This window comes from Schistocerca serialis, chromosome 8, assembly GCF_023864345.2.
Source record: "Schistocerca serialis cubense isolate TAMUIC-IGC-003099 chromosome 8, iqSchSeri2.2, whole genome shotgun sequence".
Classification (NCBI taxonomy): Eukaryota; Metazoa; Arthropoda; class Insecta; order Orthoptera; family Acrididae; genus Schistocerca; species Schistocerca serialis.
Genome location: NC_064645.1, coordinates 307,663,303 through 307,685,094, shown reverse-complemented (window position 1 = coordinate 307,685,094; position 21,792 = coordinate 307,663,303). Strand labels below are relative to the sequence as shown.

The window sequence follows — 21,792 nt, the reverse complement described above, 5'->3', positions numbered from 1 at the left end:
GGTTTGTAGGTTTTGGGAAACTAGTAGCAGGCAGATGTGCTGAGGCTGCAGAAAAATGGGAGATATATCTATGGAGAGATTCTTAGCTAGGTATAGACATTTGAGTGGGAATTGGAGATGGGTGTGACCACAAATCAGCTGTCCATTCAGATCAATTGCTAGATTATGGCAAAGAGCAGAGTTCACCACCCAGTGATGGAACACATAGCTGAGTACATCATACTTGACCTCAATGATTGTTTCAAAGCCCACACCATCTGGTCCTTCCCCCAACATCAGCTTCCCTAGATTCAGTTTGGAGGAACATACCACAGAAATAATGGAGGAGCTAAACGTAACGTTACCTGGGATGTTGATGTTATTGGACACGGTGACAAAAATGTTGGAATTATTTGCTTACTTTTATTCTATAATGTCATATAGAAACATATTTTGCCAATAATTCAATAGTTCAAGCTGAAATTATCTGAGTCCAAAATTATTTGTAACTGGTCCAGCTTCCCTGGAATTGTCCTTGTGATATGTCTTTCAGTCCTCTCTAACTCTTTTGCTCTCAATTTCTGATTACCTTATCCTGAAACCACATCCACCCCTGCCCCCATGAGCACCACATCACTAATTCTCTTCACTGACCCTCCTTTCCACAGCTTTTCTCTTCCCTTGTTCTATTTGCTTACGTGAATCCGCTCTTCCAAGTCCTTGAGCACTGTGCACAACTCCTACTGTCTGCACTAGAACGTCTCACCAGTGTGACATTCCCATCCTGAGCATTTGTTGCCTCTTCCTCCCAGCTGTCTTCATCCCATCAACAACTCTCCCCACCTCTTTTGGCCCCTCAGTCACTCCACCTGACAACAGCACTCACCCAGTGGAGTTGCAGTGCCAGTGCGTACTGTGCAGCCATCACTAGCAGCTGGCTGGAAGAAGACGTTTGTGGCCTGCATGTCACCAGCATGCACTGACTATTAGATGATGTTAGTCATTTACAGTCAGACAAAAACATGGTGTGAGGTATAGACACGGGGAAGTGTTAATGGTTTGTTGGACACTTGACAAAAACATGGTAATGGATATGTTTATTGGAGGAAGAAGGTTAATTCAGTTTTGTTGCACTGTGCTATACTTCAATATGTTAACAAGAGAACTTATAATGTTTCATGAGCAGTTGACAAAGACATGGTGTTGGATTTTTAATAAATTTCTGTTTCATTGAACCTGAAGATGGGAACTTGTTCTCTCAAAATGCATAGTTCAACAAGATGAACGATATCACATGGTTGAATGCAGGCATTCAAGATATTCATTAATATGTACAAGAAAAAATAGGGGCACAAAGATGGAACCTTGTCGGACATGTAATTAGTTTCCTATTGTGTGATGACTGTTTGCTTGATACAGGACTCTCTCCTGTTGACAACCTTTGTTTCCTGTCAGAGATGTTGTATATGATTTTAACCATTTTGCAGCATATCCTGTAGCATAGAATATTCTAATTCACAAAAAAAATATTGTGATTTACATAGTCATATATGTTTGACAGATCACAGACTGTACAAGTAGGTTTAATTCTTTGTCTAGCGAATTAAGTTTATTCCGCTGTAGGTGTAAATAACTTTCTTAATATTTCAACTGTTTAGAAATACAAAATGTGACACTGGAAAGATATTATTTGTAATCAGGTAATTGATAAACTGTTTTTATGAATATAACCTTTTCCATAACTTTCATGAATGATTGGTAAAGTGAAATTTGTTATGTTTGATGGTATTTCTGTATCTCTTATACAGACGCTTAACTTCAGCATATTCCAGCCAATTGGGAAACGTTCTTGTAATTAATAACTGCTTACACAGTTAAATCAGAAGAACACTCTTTAATTTACTTTTTCTAAATTTTAATTTTTTTAAAAAAAAACAAAGGTTTTATGATAAACATTACTTCTGATGGTGTAGTGGGAGCCATACACATGTTACTGAAATCTGCCATTGTAATATAAATACATATCTGTTATTGCTCATTCTAGCAAGACTCAAGCCATCACAACTCCATTTGGATTGTCATGAGACGTGTACAGAAATTCAAACCTGTTTTAATTACATTCTAGGCTTAGTTGCCAAAGCAAAACCCTTCAAGAACATAGTCAACAGCTTCTAAAAAAATTGGATAAATGTTTCTCTGGTTTCTTCCCACATTAAATTTGTTTGTATAATCAAGCTTTCAATAACTTTATCTGCCATTATTATCAGGAGATAAGTGATATCCTAATATAGCCCAGTCAACAAAGACAAAAAAACCATTGAGTGGGAGAAAAAATTTGTGTAATTGTAAATTTTTGTTCAGTGGTAGGAGGGATCGCCATGAACAACGTACTAAAAATCCTCACCATTTTGGTGTGAGCATGGTGGTTGGAGGACATTTATAGATAATTTTTTTATATTTTCTTGGGTAAAGGAAAACCCAAGATTCCTTGCAAAAGTATTTCCAGCACCAAATTAAGCTGCATTTCATATTCAGCAAAAAAGATGCTATTCATTTTTTTACTAGGATCACACATTTCAGGGATGGAAAAATTGTAGATTATAAAAAATGATGCCTTATGGTGATTACTTTAAATAAGGTGGGTTAAAAATAAATATTAAATGTGTCAAACAGTGGAAAATTCAGGATGGAATAATGACAATATTATGAAAAGGTTAGATTGCTACTCATCATACAGCACAGATGTTGAGTTGCAGACAGTCACAACAAAAAGACTACTAAACACTTAACGTGTAAGCTTTCAACCAGACACACACACACACACACACATTTAAATAAACACAGCTCACATTCACATGACCGTTGTGTCTGGCTGCCAGGACCAGACTGTGAGCAGCTGCACATGATGGAAGAAGCAATGGGGGCGATGGCAGTAGCTGCTGCGGAGTGGGGGAGAGAGAGCAGGCTATAGGTGGGGGACAGTAAAGTGCTGTTTGTGGGAGCATAGAGGGATGAGGTGGAAAGCTAGGTGCAGCCGGGAGGTTAGACTATGATGGGGATGGAAAAGTAGGGAAGTAAGAAGACTGTGGATGCATTTGCAGAATAGAAGGCTGCAGATTGGGAACAGGAATGGAACAGGTGATGAAGGACAATGACTTAAAAGGTTGAGGCCAGGAGGGTTACAGGAACATACGATATATTGCAGGGAGAGGTTCCACTTGTGCCATTCAGAAAAGCTGGTGTTGGTAGGAAGCATCCAGATGGTACAGGTTATGAAGCAGCTATTAAAATGAAGAATGTTTTGGTGGTGCAGCTGTTTGTCAGTGGCCATTCATGCAGACAGACAGCTTGTTGGTTGTCATGCCCATGTAGAATGAAGCACAGTGATTGCAGCTTGACATGTTGATCACATAACTGGTTTTGCAGGTAGCCCTGCCTTCGATGGCATGGGTGATGCTTGTGACCAGACTGGAGTGGGTGGAGTTGGAAGGATGTATGGGACAGGTCTTACGTCTGTGTCTATTACAGGAATATGAGCGATGAGGCAAGGGGTTGGGAGCATGGGTGGTGGAGGGGTGGACAAAGATATTCTGTAGGTTGAGTGGACAGCAGAGTACAACTTTAAGGGTGGGGGGGGGGGGGAGATAGTGGGTAGGACACAGTGGGAGTAGTTGTCTTTCCTGGAAGAACATAACAAGTGCTGTACAGGGTGACTAAGAATGAGTTTCTCCTCTAGCATTGTGGAACGGTGGAGAGAGTCCATATGTGTTTCTTGTGTTAGTATTATTAGTAACACATACCTATATTCCAATTAGAGTTGAAACACTCTATGGAACATAAATAGCTGCTGGGCCTGTCGTGACTCTATGTCGCCTGTGTTTCATAAGGTGAGCCACAGAAGGGTCAATATAACTTTGTGAAACACCCTTAGTTACTCATTGTAACATGATGGGGTAGAGAGAGCAGAATTACTCCTGCTGCCCTTCAGTTTTCATATTTATGAAAGAGTGAACTGCATTACCATGTTCTGGTGACCTGCCTTCCCTCATACTTCTAGCTACTAACCCTCTTCCACCCTATCAAACCCCATAACACAATATATCCATTAATAAAGCACTACTGTAGTTCAGTGTGGTACACACATTAATATTTGTCCTTAACTCTCTTTATTTAAAGATAAACATTAACTTTATACTATTGAAAAACTATTTTGAATAATATTTGATTTTTTCATCCCATGCAGTGTGGAAGTTATTAATCCTAGAGAAAAAATTAATAGGGCTTTTTTTGTATGAAATGTAAGGCAGTTAATTTTTTTATTGGGAAATATTGTTTCTAGAAGATGTGGTTTTTGAGTATTAAAGAAAAACATAAAAAGGGGACCTTTAAACAGCCACCACACCCACACTCACACCCCAAAGGCCAGGATTTGCAGAATGTTGTTCATGATAATCCCTCATACCACTGCACAAAATTTTGTTACTACACGAATTTTTTTCTCTAATATTCGTTTGTTGACTGGACTAATAGATAGTGTGGTATTTTCATACATAGCTTGCCAAGTTACTTCATGAGGAGGTGATGAAGTCATGGACCTCCATATGCCATCAGAGATTTTTGTCAGTGGCTTTGACTTTGTTAGATGATAAGTAAATCAAGTTATTTCTCTGCAATCTTTCATCATCAGGAACCCACTACTGTGCAGCACTAAAGACACAGCCACTGTATTCATTAAATTTGTTGCATTTTCTGCTCTCAGCAAGTTCCTTAATGACACAGTCTCAGTAGGCAGACACAGAGCACAGACATCACATTAAATATTGCAAGCTGTTTATGGCAGAGGGCACTCTGTCTACCACTGTCACTTCCCGCTTTTCTTGTTCCTGTTGTGAATGGTTCATGACGAGAATGGCTGTTGATAAGACTCTATGTGAATTTGACTCTCTTTAATTTTATATTTATTGTCTTTTCTTAAGATATATGCGTATGAGGATGCAACATATTAGTTGATTCATCTATGAATGTACATTGTCAGAATTACAATAGTAAACCACACAATTACTGAAAATGCATGTCTTGCAATGTCTACCACTGGAGTTTGCTGAGCATCTCCATGGTGCTTTCATGCTTACTAAATGGCTTAAATGAAACCTCTTCTCTGGATCTCCTCTATTGCCTCTGACAGTCCTGGTACAGATCCCACACTGATAATCATTACAAATGGTGGTTGAACTCCTTTGTGAGTGGACTACATTTCCCAAGAGTTCTTCCAATGAACCTCAGTCTGGCATCTGTCTAAGCTGTGATTAGTTTTATGTCTTCATTCCACTTTAAATTACTTGGTACACATACTCCTAGATACTTTATGTATGTAACTGCCTTTAGTGATTGTTCTGCAGTCATGTTATCACACAGTAACTTGTCTTTCTACCTACTTATGTGCAATATGTTACATTTTCTTATGTTGGGGGTCAACTGCCAAATGGTATACTGTGAAAAGTAGTGGCCCTGCACCAGGCAAAATGCACCGATTGTTGTGTTTCTGTAAATTGAATTTATTTAGATTATAATAACAGTTAGTTTACTACAGGTTACTGTGTGTATTAGTGTGTGTTTTATGCTTACTATTAAAGGTGTCACTTTTGTTTATACATTAATCCAGAAAATGCCAAAGACTGGAAAGTCTGACTGTAGAAATAGTTTTCTTTATGGAGTAATTTTTGAAAATCTCATTTATTTTTTTATTTTTTTCCATTAATTTAAGTGGAGCATATCCTTTATTATTTAGTTCATATTTTAAGAATACAGTGTACATTTTAAGTTGTTTGATTCAGAAATTTTTTGCCCAAGTAGTTTATTTACATACAGTTGCATGTAAGCTAAATTTTTGTAAAAGTATTTTCTTGTTTATTCACAGTTCATTGACTTATTCCTACTAAAGTATTATTTTACTATATTTTATTAATGTTATCTATATATATATATTTTATTTATTTTTCTAAAATTCAGTGAATAATAGTCAGGGATAAAGACCCTGTTTATCTGTTCAGTTACTACAAACAATTTTCTACATTCTTCCTTTTCCAGGCTTGCACATTTATTTCTTCTTTGCCAGAGCTTTTTTCTTTTACTATTGCACTGGAGTCAAGGTTCATGTGCAACACTTTCCATACAATGAAGAACAGGTTTCTGAAGTCGTAATTTTTACCTTCTTGTGATTTGTGGTTGAGCCAAATCTTCACCAACCACAGCAAGAAAATCTGATGCCTAGGTTTCATCTTTTTGACTTGATATGATGGGTTTTTATTCAAAAACACCACCTATGCTCCAACTCCACAAACATCAACTGAGTTCATGAATAATTCTAGGACATATGTTCTTGTTTTTCTTTTGCCATAGTAAGATGTACTATCCGATCTAATGAGCCCACCCTACCTTTTGTCTCGTTATAGCACTTTTTATGTCAGGCATAGAAGCATCTTCACTAATGATATTTGATTCATGGAGCATTCTAGAAAGTATCACTACACTCTTACCCTTTTTTGGAGTGTGTGGCACTAGAGTATGATCGCAAATGAAACTAAAGTCTTTAGTATGTTCCTCCCAGCTTTTCTGTGGTAAACATTCTCTAGGTACAAATAGCATATTTTGTCAAACTGTTCCTACAAGTGTCAACCCATGTTATAGTAGGAAATCTGCCAGATCCATGGCTTCGAAGAAATTACTATTGTGATATTTCAGCAACTACCAAAATAGTGTGTTATAAGATAAGTGACAATAAATAACAATCTTCAACTCTCTGATGACCCATTGTGGTTCTAAATATTGGTGGACATTACTTCGTGCTCCACAATACTCTTACATTGGACAAGTTGTGTTTTAGATGACCAGCTGTCATCAAAAGATCAGTCAGAGCTCTTATTTCTATACCATCACATTTTCTCCAACTCTTCTCAAAATTATTTTCTTTATACACCCTTTCAGCTTTGTTGTTAGTAAACTGTACAATTCCTTTGGAATATCTAAAGAAATGTATAGTTCAAATGCTTCTATTGGTGTTAAATAGTTTTCAAAGAGAGAGCTTGAGTGTTATATGAAGTTGAGATCTTATTGTATCAAACAATGGAAAATCCAGGATGGAATAATGGTAATATTATGAAAAGGATAGATTGCTACTCACTATATAGTGGAGATGTTGAGTCCCAGACAGGCACAACAAAGCAGGCAGCCAGAGATAGTGGTCATGAGTGTGTGTGCTGCATTTGTGTGTGTGTGTGTGTGTGTGTGTGTGTGTGTGTGTGTGTGTGTGTGTGTGTGTGTGTGTGTGTGTTTTCTCTATTTCAGAAGAAGGCCTTCTGGCCAAAAGCTTATGTGTGATTTTTTTATTTTTATTTATTTATTTGGTTTGTTTCCCCCCTGTCTGCAGCTCAGCATCTCTGCAAGATTTTATCATTTATGTTTCCTTACTTTTCGTTTCCACATGTGGAATTTTATTCCATACAAATTCATTTTTCCAAGAAATACACCTTCAGTACTTTCAATATAATTGGTATCATCTTCATCTTCTAGGTTTGAAATCTCTGCAAAGTCATGCATATTCCTTACTTCACTGATAACACTTATGGGATTGTCTTTTTGTCATCTTTATCTTCATTACTTGGTGTGTAATCTGAATCTTCATCACTGAAATCGCTGAGATTGTGAGATTTTTCCCTGTCAATTTTCTCTTAGCTGTGTTGTAAGACTACTAGCTAATATGTTTTGTAGCTACCAGATATCATTTGACCATGGAGCATTACATTGCACCTATGAACAGTCAACAACAGCGAAGTATATGTGACAGAAAACAAAGGGTGTCAGTGGGAAAGAGACAGGTACTAAGCTATCAGGCATCATCCAACTGGAAACTAATTACACATTGTGTCCCACAAGGTCCTTTCTTAGGAGGGTCCTTTCATTTTCTTGTGTGTATCAATGACCTTTCATTAATAATATCACCAGATTCCATGTTTGTTTTGTCTGCAGATGATACAAACATTGCAATTAATAGCAAATCAGTTAGACTATTTGAAATATCAGAAATCTGTATTTGCATTATGGATGTTGTCAGACATAAATGATAAAAACAGAAAAGGCAGCAGACTTTGCTTACTTGCATTGCATAAAGTCATAGGGGATCATTTTTTGGGGTAATTCATCAAGCCAAAGTAAAGTTTTCTGAGTCCAGAAATGTGTGATATGAATTATTTGTGGTATGAACTCAAGAACTGCCCACAGAAGCCTTTTTAAAGAACTGGAGATACTAACTATTGCTTCCCAATATATTTATTCCTGAATACAACTCATCATTCAAAATATATCTTGTTTTCAAACCAACGCCTCACTTCATGAATCAGTACTAGAAATAAGAATAATCTTTACAAAGATTGAAAATTATCTATTTTGACCCAGAAAGGTGTCCATTAGTTGGAAACACACATTTTCGGTTACTTGCCTGCAATGATAAAAACTTTAACCTACTAACAAAAAGTTTAAGAGGAGTCTGAAGGATTTGTTGGTGGCCAACACTGTGTACTCCATTGATGAATTTCTTAACTGAATCAACCAATGTGTATATGCTACAATTAATTTCAAATAAAGTGAGTATTACATACAGACTGACTTCTGTACAAATTCAGGGCAGTAATGTGATCAGCATAAATAAGTACTGCTAAATGATTTTTCTGTTTGATGATACTTGTCTGCAATAGACTAAGAATTGTCATATGCGATATGTACTGAAATTTGTGCATTTTGTGACAAGTTTGTTATTATCTTTTAAATGAAAATATTTTTAAGATATACTTACCCCACATCCACCAGGACCATTCCAGGGATCTGTGGAAGGTACATCATCATATATTTTTATCTTTGGAAATATTTTGTGCCCATTCTTGTTTTCTGACACGTCCTACACCCTGGAAGATTTCCTCAATAAGGGTCTACTAAAATGTAAGGTACCTAACATCACATTGCTTATAACACTTCCTTGGAGAATGTCCAAAGTTACTTTTACTTCCGAGGACATCTCTCCATTGTGAATGACATACTGTGTACTGTTTACTAGAAACTATTCATTCCAGTCACTCAGCTGCTCTGATATTCCGTATGCTCTTAATTTTTTCATTAGGCCCCAGAGCGGAACTGTGCTGAATGCCTTCCAGAAGTCAAGGAATATTGAATCAACCTAGGTGCAAGTATCTACTACTTTCTGGGTGTCATGGATGAACAGAGCGAGCTGGATTTCACATGATCATTGTTTTTGCAATATGTGTTGATTCCTACACAAGAGATTCTTGATCCACAGAAATGTCATGATATGGGATCATGAAACATATTCCAAAATTCTACAAGAGCATAGTGTTAGAGATATGGGCATACAGTTTTGTGCATCTAGTTGACAACGCTTCTTGGAAACGGCAATGAACTGCACTTTTTTCCAATCTCCAGAAACACTTTGCTTCTCCAGCGACCTACAGCACTATGCTGTTAGAAGAGGAACAGTTTCTTTCAAATACAGTACTCTATGTGGAATCATTATGTTATTCCATCAGGTCCAGTGTCCTTTCCTTTGTTTAGCAATTTTAGTTGTTTTTCTATCCCAAAATCTTCAAAGTATGCACTCCACAAAAAAATTCATAGAATTCCAGTATTGATGGCTCCAATTATGCATGCATCAATGTATCTGATTCTCTATACATGGAGTGTACAGGGGCATTAAGATGGTATTAATGAGATGCTGAAACTGGTTGTATAAATAAAATAACAACTCCCGAAAACATAAGGCTGTTTGACGATTTTTCTTTCGTAAATATCTAACTAGCTGCTGTCCCATATCCGTGATGGATCAACAGATATTTTTTCAATATCTGTCATTTTGAAATCTTCCCCATTGAAATGGTTTTGGAAGAAGTTGTGTAGTATTTTAGTCTTCTCTCTGTCATCCCCTGTTTCAAAGCCATAATGGCAAAAGAGTGCCTGAACAGATAGCTTTAATCTGTTTACTGATTTAACACAACACCAAAACTTCTTAGAATTTTCTGTCAAGTCAGTAGAAAGAATTTTACTTTTGAATATGTTGAACACTTCACACTTCTCCTAATTTAAGTTTCATTCAGTTTTTGTTTGTCTATGAAGTAGGGCATTGAGTCCTACATTAAAAATTGCAGCGAAGCTCAGTCTCTTTTTGTAAGTAGCTTTTTAATGCAGCTGCCAAATCAAAGCAGGTTTTTCCCATTCCTCACAATTTTGGTGGAAGGTGTAAGACATATTGTACAGTAATGATGAACTTTTTTCATTCATCTTCAACATATTTGATAATGGCAATGAACTTTTCAGGTTGACTGCTTAATAGATGATATGATAGTTTTACAGCTATTATCACAGTTCCACCACCAGCATTGAGCCTATCTTTGTGATATACATTCCAGTTGTAATTTAGAATTTCACTGCTATCAGTATTTTGCCTCAGCCAGCTTTCTGTCCTTAGTACTATGTGGACATTGTTGCCATCTATATGTGAGAATGTTTTTCAGACCTTTCCATTGATGCTCCTGCAGTTAACTAATGCCGTGTTGACATTTTCTTTCTACAGTCTGTCATTATGATTGCTACATTCTTTGATTAATGATGATAGTATTGTCCCGTCTGAAAATAGAATGTATAGTATTGGGCCTGTGGAAGGATTTCTCTATCCCTAAAAACGAACATGTGCATGCCACACATATTCTGTTACTCTAGTACCAACTGCACATAGTGCATGCCCCACCTATTAATGCAGGTTCTGTAATTCTCTGTCAAATAGCAGAGATGAAGAAATCACATCCAAGATGATAGTAAAACTGTCTGAGCCTCTGTTTAAGCCTTTCATTCAGATCCAAACCAAAGGACTGTGATCATTTCCGGGAATGATACTGCAAAATGCCAGCTCTGCTTTCACCCTGCACATGAAGCTATCTGTCTTCACCAAAGTAAACAATTGCCTGTAGGAACCAAGGATGCCTCTGAATCCAGATATCAGGCATCATTCGGATGCACCCAGTATTCTCAGTCACTGCCAGCAGAGCCTCCTCCACATGTCAAATGGTTCAAATGGCTCTGAGCACTATGCGACTTAACTTCTGAGGTCATCAGTCACCTAGAACTTAGGTTTAAACTAACCTAAGGACATCACACACATCCATGCCCGAGGCAGGATTCGAACCTGCGATGTGGCGGTCGGTTGGTTCCAGACTGTAGTGCCTAGAACTGCACGGCCACTCTGGCCAGCTCCACATCTCAGATGTGACCAAAGGCCCCCTCCCCCCTGCCCCCATAAGCAAAGAGAATGGACACTAACTTTCCTTCCAACTTATCTGATATTGCCCTAATGGGCTCTACCATCTGTGTAGTGCTGGCGGTCCCAGTGACAAGCAGTCCCATCCTCTACCCTTGCCTGGACCTCTCAGGAAGATCGGCCACAGTCCCAATAGACAATGTGTCCTGTGCTTGTTCTGCTGTATTTAATATCCCTTCCAATGCCTGATACTGATTGTAACACACAGGTGCTACAAGACCTGGTTGATGTCTATCACTAGGAACATCTGTAACTTATCATGTGGGCCAAACCACAAGCAGCAATGGCCCCAGGCAGGCAGCCATGACTCAGTCAAGTACAGTTAGTTGCATGACTACTATCAATCACATCATTCTACTTATTGGATTTCGTTCCTACCTTCTAAGAAGACTTTCTCGTCCTCACTCTTGGCATTCATTCAGTGTTCTGCTCCTAGTGAATTTGGTTTCATTGTGTCTTGGTTATGCGTCTGTATTAGGAGCGGGCAGAAAAGTGGCAAAGAGATCTTACCCTATCACGTTTTCAGCAGTACATTTCACATCCAGTGCCAGTGTTATTGATTTCAAGTTTTGGGAACTTCAACAGCTCAAAAAAGAACACAACAGTTTGCAACACAAAAGGAAAAACATCAGCAACAGCTGTCATTGCAACAGCAGCAGTACAAGGAATAATGTCAGAAACAGCAAGTAGCTGTCCTACAGCATATGTCTCAGCAGAAACAGCAACTTCTATTGGTGGTCATGGCTATTCCCTCACTGCCTTTTGCTGTGTTCGATGAGTCTTCAGAGAGCTATGAAGTTTACCTCCATCATTTTAACTTTAATGCTTCACTTAAAACATTTCTGGTTGACACAAAAGTGTTTTGCTCTTGTCTCCTAGTAGCTGGTTACACAAAGTTGTGCAGAAGTTTCTGCCATTCTCAGATCCTAGTGCTTTGTCTTTCAGTGATCTCTGTGCTCTGTTAATTGAATACTAGTCATGACATGCACCTTGTTTCAACTAGGTATAGTTTAATCAGTGTCATCAACAACAGGGACAGTCGTATAAAGCATGGGCTGTGATTGTGTAGGTTCTTGTATGCAAGTGCAATTTTATGTGCCAGAACTGTAAAGTTTTGTGCACAAAATCAATGATTTAGGATATGACTGGCACCTTGTCACTGATGGGGAGGTCACTGCCAAAGCTTTGCCCACATCTGATCCTAGTATTGTTGAAGTGCTTAAAATTGCTAAATCTTTTAAGGTTGCTTCTAAGCCCAGCATGCTTTCATAAATGTAACACAAATATCAACATTAGTTTGTTGCCATCATGAGAAGCAGCCAGTTGATGATTCCAACTTATCATCTTCTTTTTCTTCCTTTAAGTCTCACCCAAGTTCACAGACATCTGGATCACTGGTGTCTCATGAGAAACTTAAATGGGGCCACTGGCCTTTGTGGTTTGGTCCCTTTAACCCCCACAAACCAGACAAACAACCAGAGACTTAAATATGTTATTCATTCTGCTCCCCCCACCCCCCACCCCTCCACCCTCCCCCTCACAAGTGTCGCACCGCAAGATCTTTAAAACATTTCTCGGGTATGGAATTCTGTGGGGTTCACCCACTATCATTTGTACTTACGAAGGCTGTTCAAGTGGGACCCACATGGTTGCAAAACCACAACATCATTTTACTGTATCATTTTACCAGTTTCAACCATTCAAGGGGTGACATCTATGATAGTCTGAACAAAACTGAATGGGAGCCTATGCATTTGTGGTGATTCTAGGTCCACTAAAAATACCCAGTCCAACATTATTCTTTATTCAATACCTTGTCTGAAACAACTGTTAAATAAATTAGCCAGGAGCACTAGTTTTGAAAGATAGATCTGAAGAAAACAGGTCTATAACTGCCGCTCGATGATCCATTGCATCAGTTACCAGTCTTAAATATGCCATTTGGCTTATAGAGGTGCAATTGCTTACTTTGCGTTGCTAGTGTATCTGCCATTTTTGAAAAGTACTTAGAACTATCAATTCAAGGTATTCTGCACTCTGTTAATTATTTGGATGGGATCATTGATCATTGTTATGGTGTCAACACACATGGAATACCACAAGAACCATGAATCCCTTTTTAAATGACACTGCAAAAAGAGTAGTTTCTGTGCCCCCAACATCAAATACTTTGGATACATACTTATTCACAAGGCTATCACACCACTGCATGAACACATCACAGCAATCACTAACCTGAAGCAGTTGCAGTCATTCCTGAACATAATCCAAACTATGCCAACTTTATTCCCTAAGCGGCACAAATCACACACTTCATAAATCAGCTACACAAGAAGGGTATCAAATTTGTGTGGTTGACTGCCTGTCAGCAGGCTCTTCAGGGCCTTAAGGACAGTCACAAGGTGGTGCCATGTGTGATGCAGTATACACTAGACCTGCCATTGACACTTACGATGGACACATCCCAGTGTGAAACTGTGGTGGTTTTATCCCACAAGTTGCCAGATGGTTCTGAATGGTCAATTGCCTTCACTTCCAAAATGTTGGCTGTGGCGCAGCTCAAATATTTATAGATTCAAATGATGCTTTAGTGATAGTTTATGGGGTCAAGACATTTCACGTGTATTTATAAGGCCAGAATTCCCCATTTGACTGGCCACAAATCCTTAATTTCAGTGTTTGGGCATTCTTTCTAGGCTGCTGGAAAAGATGGTGTAGTGTTTGCAGTGCTGGGAGTTGTTTTTAATCAGGTACAACTGTGCAAGCCGTTTTTGCCCCGCTGCCCAAAACGTCAACAAAGAGCCCTGTCCTGCCTTCCTCATGGTTTCTATGTAGAATTCAATTACCAGGAAACTGTTTTTCCTGGGCTAACAAGTGCATAAACCCTGATCAAATTCCTGTTGACCACACATGAGGTAGCCATGGCATCATGCCATGACCCAGTTGTGGGGAAAGTTTCCTCTGTGTTGCAGAAGAAGAGGCCAGTGCACATTTATACCCAGGCCAACCTGGGCTTTCATAATTGTTTTGCGTTGTGTTACTGGCTTAGTGCCCCAAAGGCCTTCACATTGGCCACAGAGGACTCTGACTACCAGGTGGTAATAGCTTACTCCAGTTTCATCTTGCTTCAAATTGAGAGATAATGTGCATAAAGCTGTTGGCCCAGTGGCAGTTCTACATACCTGGCATCGATGCCAACATTTAATGCATGTGCCACTGCTGTTGTGCCTGCTCCCTCCATCAGATGCCCTTATGTAATGTTTCTTGCTGTGACCTCATTCTGACCACCCATAGGATTTATTTTGCTGGGCTGTTTCAAGGAGTTATGTGGCTGCTGGTGGTGGACACACTTTCAAACTTCCCTTATGTGGTTTAGATACCATCGACTACCACCCATGCTACTATCCGTGTGCTTTCAAAGATGTGCACCATTGAGGGAATGCCATGCACCCTGGTTCTGAATAACAAGACCCAATTATGTCAATGCATTTCCAACTTTCTGTTGCCATAATAGCAATGAACACCTCATCATCACCACCCTTTCACCCTCTATCCATTGCAGATTAATGAGTGGATGGTCAATGCATTCAAAATATAGATGTGGAAGAATACACAGACATTGTCTACCAAGGAAGCCCAATACAGCTTCCTCACAATGTCTCAACCCGTCGCCGTCAGCAGGGTCAGTCTGGTCAAAATATCCCTCCTGGCATCGCACGCTGTTAGATCTGCACCCCATGAAGCATGCCAAGTCTGCATAACTGCCTACACGCATGACGCATTTGTCTGGCTATGGACATTTGGCTAGCATCTGACATGATCCCAATAGGTCATCCTCAGCCACAGGGTGGGGGGGTTTCAGTTGACATTATGATCAGGCCCATCCATCTAACCTGCCACGGCAACCAGCTCTGGCTGTGACCACAGTTGCAACCAGCTACCCTGCCCTGCCTCCACCTCTGATCTCCAGGTTGGACTCCAGGTTCACAATCAGACATGTCTGTTGCCGTTGCCCCAAACGTCGCACACCATGGCACGTCATCTGACCCCACTGCGCAGCTTGCTAGAGGGGATCACAATGTGGGAGCGTGTGGAAACATATTCTAAAGTTTATGCAAAACTTATAATAAGTGAGTTTACACCAGTTATCACAGTAAAATACCTAGATATGGTTCACTTCTTCACAGAAGCACATGAAAATGGAAACTAATCTAAATCCTGTATATAAACAGAAACTCTTGGTGCATTTGCTTGGTTCCCTTGCTCATGGACAACCATTCTACTATGCTTGATGAAATGAAAATATTATCTCATTCATCTATCTACTCAGATTTTGTCATCAAAGAAGCTAGTTAGTTAGCTACTTGTTTGGTGGATCATATACACGATAAACATTCTTATACAGAACATGTCAACAGCTGTTGTTGTTGTTGTTGTTGTTGTGGTCTTCAGTCCAGAGACTGGTTTGATGAAGCTCTCCATGCTACTCTATCCTGTGCAAGCTTCCTTGTCTCCCAGTACCTACTGCAATCTACATCCTTCTGAATCTGCTAAGTGTATTTATCTCTTGGTCTCCCTCTACGATTTTTACACTCCACACTGCCCTCCAATACTAAATTAGTGCTCCCTTGATGCCTCAGAACATGTCGTTCCAACCGATCCCTTCTTCTAGTCAAGTTGTGCCACAAATTTCTCTTCTCCCCAATTCTATTCAATACCTCCTCATTAGTTATGTGGTCTACCCATCTAATATTCAGCATTCTTCTGTAGCACCACATTTCAAAAGCTTCTCTTCTCCTCTTGTCTAAACTATTTCAACTATGTCTACAGAACAAACATAAAACAAATATATCTATTAAATAAATTTAAAATGAAAAAATATTTATATGGCAACATTCTGGCCATTTACAGTTTCCATCCTTTGATGTTTATAAGGAGTTGTTATGAAGAAACACCTTTAATCTACATTTGAAAACACTTCTGCTATCTGTCAGACATTTTATTACCATGAGTAGATTATCAACAAATTTTACAGCTGCATGTTTCACCCCTTTCTGTGCCTAAGTTAGATTTATTTAAAGGTACTGCAGATTAATTTTCCTTCTGATCAATGGATTGTCAGATCATGACACACAGCTAGTGAATCACATGACTTAGTTCCATACACCGTTCAGAAACACTAAGGCTGACTACTGAAGATTTTAAAGCCAGCTTAAAAATGACACTAAAAGTTGTTGACCTAAAAAATGTTACACTCTTAGTCACTTACATAATGCATCAGTAATTCAGGATGATTTCCCAGACAATTTGAAATGTACCATATTTAGACTTTTCTATAAAAAGGTTGATTTCAGAGATGTTCCCAGTGCCATTCCTTGATAATTTTTAAAATTTTTGAGAAGGTGACATACTCCAGGATTGTTACGCATCTATGAATTAATGGGATACTTAGCCATTCACACTTCGGATAAAGAGCCATCCTAGTGAGTCATCTATTAATAAATACATTTACTGAGCACTTAATAAAATCTTTAAGTTATAAAATATCACCAGCTTGTATTTTCTGTGACTTATTGAAGTCATTTTATTGTGTCAGTCATACTATTCTAATAGAGAAGCTAAGTTCTAATGGAATACTTAGTTCAGCACATGCCTGGTTTAGTTCTTATTTACAAAACAGAATGCAGAAAATTACCCTACATTCTTTGAGTTATGCAAAGAGGGATACCACATCATCTGCATGGGGAGAAATTACAATGGCAGTCCATCAAGGTTCGATCAGCAGACCACTTTTGTTCTTACTGTATGTTAATGATGTGAGATCTTATTTAAATCAGGAGGCAAAATTAGCTCTGTCTGCATATAATACAACACAGGAAATAGTTACTGAGAATGTTACTGACTGGTTTTGAACAAATGGGCTTCAAAACAATGCTGCTCATCCAGTTTTGTACTGTCAAAACTATCCCACCTCCTATTAACCTAGTATAGCAATAAAAAAACAATCAATAGAGTAGAAAGTCCTGAGTTCTCAGGTGTGCCTGTTGATGAAGACTTGAGCTGGAAAAACCATACAGTAGACTCACTAAAACATTTAGGTTCAGCTGTTATTGCCAAAAGTAGAATTGACAACTTTGGGGATATACGTGTAAGTAAGTCAACATATTTTTCATATTTTCATTCACTGGTATTTTATAAGGTAATATTCTGGGGTAATAGATCACTCAGGCAGCAGTATTCATTGCACAAGATAAAATAATTAAAATTATGTGTGGGGTTCACACACATGCATCTCTTTAAGCAGCTGGGTATATTAACCAAGTCTCACAGTGTATTTATTCACTTACAAAATTCCAACAATCCAACAGAGATCATCCTGAATTACTGATGCATTATGTAAGTGACTAAGAGTGTAACATTTTTTAGGTCAACAACTTTTAGTGTCATTTTTAAGCTGGCTTTAAAATCTTCAGTAGTCAGCCTTAGTGTTTCTGAACGGTGTATGGAACTAAGTCATGTGATTCACTAGCTGTGTGTCATGATCTGACAATCCATTTAGTACAGGGTAGGCATATACATCTTTAACTTCTTTCAATGCTATGACATAGTCACATATTAACACAGAGATCCAGAAAGTGTAGAATTTTTTTTTTTTTATTTCTGTCAACTTTTGGTCCTTAGACTATCAGTTTTGGTCAGCAATAACCATCTCCAGATCTGCAGCAAAACCTGGCAATGAAATACAGGTAGTAGAATGTTGAAGTCTTAAAACAATAAAATATGTCATAAGGAAAAGTGTTATTTTCATAGATGTGGAAACATGCATTTAAAATATGATGAGGCGTACCCATTGTACAACATGTCATAATATAACAAACTCATAGTGGTGTTGTCAAAAAAAATTTTTAAAAGATAAATGATTATATGGCAATATGTGATTCTGAGATGCTCCTGTGGTCATTTTAGATAAAAATAATGACATATCCAAAAACAAGCTTCTGGAGCTTATAAGGTAGGAACGAAGTGAAATGGATGGAAACAAAAGACTAAAGTAAGTAATCAGTACCTTCTGTTGCTGAAGCCACCAGAATGCAGCATAGGTGAGGAATTCCAAGACAAACACAGTAAACTAATAGATGTATTTCATTTCCCATGCTTTGTGGCAGATCTGAAGCTGGTCACTGATATCCAAAACTGGTAATCTGATGGCCAAAAGTTTTGTGACCATTGACGGAAATTTATTCTTCAACTTCTGCTTGTTGTCTGAATATTTCTATAAGGATACTACTATTTTGAGCAATACAGGTAGGGAACTAAATTATTAGTGGTTAACAGCATCTCTAGACCCTTCAAAAAATTTACATTGAAATCACCTCAAATTAATGCTCTCTTCCTTCTGCCTGACTGTAAACAGAATAATTCATCAGAATTTTTCATGAAAATTTCCCAACTACCTGACTACTATAACAGTCACAAGAAGCTGTTGAGATCAGAATGCCTAAGAACTTTAAATGAGACAACAGCTATTCTCTTAGTGGCACATGGAAATTGGTGCACAATGTTGAAAGGTTTTCAGAGATATAAACTGAGTTATCTATGCTCTAAGAAAATTAATGTTGCTACTAATGGTCCTCTGTCACAGGCATTGACATAATCTATCTTCAGTAACATATGAAAGTTCTGCAACATTGTTACATCTTCATGACATAATTATGTCAACTACATGTGAAAGTACCACATGGCTTATTACTACATCAGTTTTCTCCTGACGGTGAAGACAGAAGAAGTCACAAAAAATTAAAGTACACAAACAAATCAAGACTGTAAGAACACAGAGAAACATTTATCCTACAATGTTTCTGCTAAAAATTGTAGTCTCATATTCTGCAGAGATATCAGACTATATGTTGCATTATGTCAGTTGTCTATAATAATGGGGGGTTGAGTTCCTTGTGATCACACACATGTTAACTGAGCAGTGATTCCAAAACTTCTCTTAATGTATGTGTTATAATTTCTGCCTATCCATGTGTGAGAGTTGCACTTGTTGCTGCTCATGCATAAATTTTGGTTCTCATACTGGTGATGAGAACAAAAGCTGTGCTCATGCATCAATCTGATTTGTGTGTGAAACACTCATTTTACTTAAACATTTCTATAACTATTTGTTAAGATGCATTCATTTGACTGAAGAATGTTCTCCAGCTTATTTTCATTTAGCTGACCAGTAAATACCATTATTTGAAGGTACGTGTTCTTTCAGAATCAAAGACATAAGAAGCAAAAACTGTTCATCAGAATGGTTATGGCTAAGAAAGAAACTTATCAATCATTTACATTTGAATATTGAGACAAAATCAAACACTAGAAAGTCCAGGAAGGAATAATAACAATATAGGCTGGACAGATTGCTACTCACCATATAGAGGAAGCGTTGAGTCACAGACAAGCACTGTGAAAAAGAGTGCTAAAATATTAAAGCTTTCGGACAAAGTCCTTCTGCAATAGAAAACATGCAGACATCATTTACACAAGTACAGCACACACACACACACACACACACACACACACACACACACACACACACACACACACACACACATCGCCAGTGTCTCAGGCTGCTAGAGCCCACACCGGGCTGTAGAGCCATAGGACAGCGGCCCTGTGTGTGGCAGTTATGCTTATGTGAATGGGTATGTGTTTTCTACTGCAGAAGAAAAACTTTGTCTGAAAGCATAAATGTTTTAGCATTCTTTTTCACTTTACCTGTATGTGAGTCAGTAGCTATATGCTGAGTAGCAATCATTTCTTTCAATATTGTTGAATACTGAGGCACATACATATAAATAAAATGATATATACCTGTTGTTAAAGTTCTTATAAATCGCAGTGATTGACTGCTATAAATCAGTTACTTCAAATACTCTTAGTGCACCCATGTATAAAATGTGAATATTCCACCTAGCCATATTCCATTTACCTCTAAATTTTCTGCAGTACTGTAATGTTTGCTGTTTGGTAGCTTGTAATCTGTAGAAGAATTAATTTGGGGTAAATAACATTTCTTTTGCAGTTGCAATTTAGTGGTGGTATCACAGTAGGCAGTGACAAAGACAGCTTGTGTCTAGGTTCTGCCAGTTTCCAAGATGATTACCTAACATCTCTTGCTCAAAAGAAAAGGGTTCCTCAGTACCTCTCACCACTCTCAAACAGGTAGGACATATTTAATTAGTTTTGATAAAAATCTATGATGCCAGAAAAGATAAGATTACTAGTATACAACATGTTATGTAACTTCATTGATGGTACAAAGTTTGATATGGTACTTGAAAATCAGTTTTTGTCATGCTTTGTCCTCACAGCACTGTTGGGTCTGAATGACCTGCACTTCATTTTTAATATTCACCAACGTATCTCACTTTTGTCCCCAAGGAAGGAACTAAGAGTTATCAAAGATAGGATAATGCCATTTTCTTTTAAGGGCTATAACTCACTAGGCATCCTGACTGTGACAGCCTGACTGTGGCAGCCAATAGAATAATGATGGTTCATTGTAACCCATGCACTATAGTCTGTTTCATGAATGATGGTGGTTCATGCAGGTCGAGGCATGGACTGCCAGTTCCAAGTGATAATTGCAGAACAAGCATATATGTGCTTTGTGCTTGAAAAAAGCATGTATCCTGCAAACTGTATCTCTCATTTGTTTATGTAGAATTTGTTGCTTACCACTTGCATCAGTGATGACAACTTGTAACAAATGGAATAAAAATTTGCTAAATAACTCATTACAATCACATTTAATCCTTGCATTAGCTACGACATTCACAACAGAATGCTTAGAACACTACCGAACACTCGTTGGCTGTTGGAGATTGTGTAATGTAAGAGCACAGGCAAGCCAAACTCAACTGCCGTCATTTGTGACTCCAAATATAGGCAAGTATAATTTCCTGACTGCAGCAGCTATTAAAATATGTGGGTTTGCATGCTGATTGGCCAGCTCTGCTCAAGACAGTTTTGAGCAAGGTGTCTTATGGAGAATGTATGTGGATGTCTACAGTCTCTGCATGCTAGTCAAAGCAGGCAGACCTTGTTTGAATCCCAAAACTAAATCTGTGAAGACTTTCAATATGGGGAAATTTGTTTGTGAAATTTAAAGCCAAAAGGCAATTTGGGATGTGTTGTGTAAAAAATACAGTGAGCATGATGTGAAGAGAAGAAGATGGGGGTGAATCACAAATATCATGTGTGAGGAGAATTGGATTGAAAATGAAAAGAATGAATTTGATAAGTGAAATATATAATAATTGAAATATATAATTACCACTCAAATGCAATTCTGTTTTCCCATTAGAGCAGATTATCATTCGTAAAATAATCTCCCCATATACTGATCATCAAGTCTCTCTGCTTGCAGAACCTGGGAGAATTTCAGC

General features: G+C 38.1%; 1 protein-coding gene across 1 annotated transcript in view; it reads left to right on the top strand.

The window, feature by feature from the left end:
* The window catches only part of LOC126416990 (uncharacterized), a 335,028-nt gene that overhangs the window by 202,274 nt on the left and 110,962 nt on the right, over positions 1-21,792 (top strand). The window contains exon 19 of the mRNA XM_050084875.1: positions 20,427-20,566. Coding sequence (XP_049940832.1) covers positions 20,427-20,566 — 140 coding nt within the window. The remainder of the gene's footprint in view (positions 1-20,426; positions 20,567-21,792) is intronic.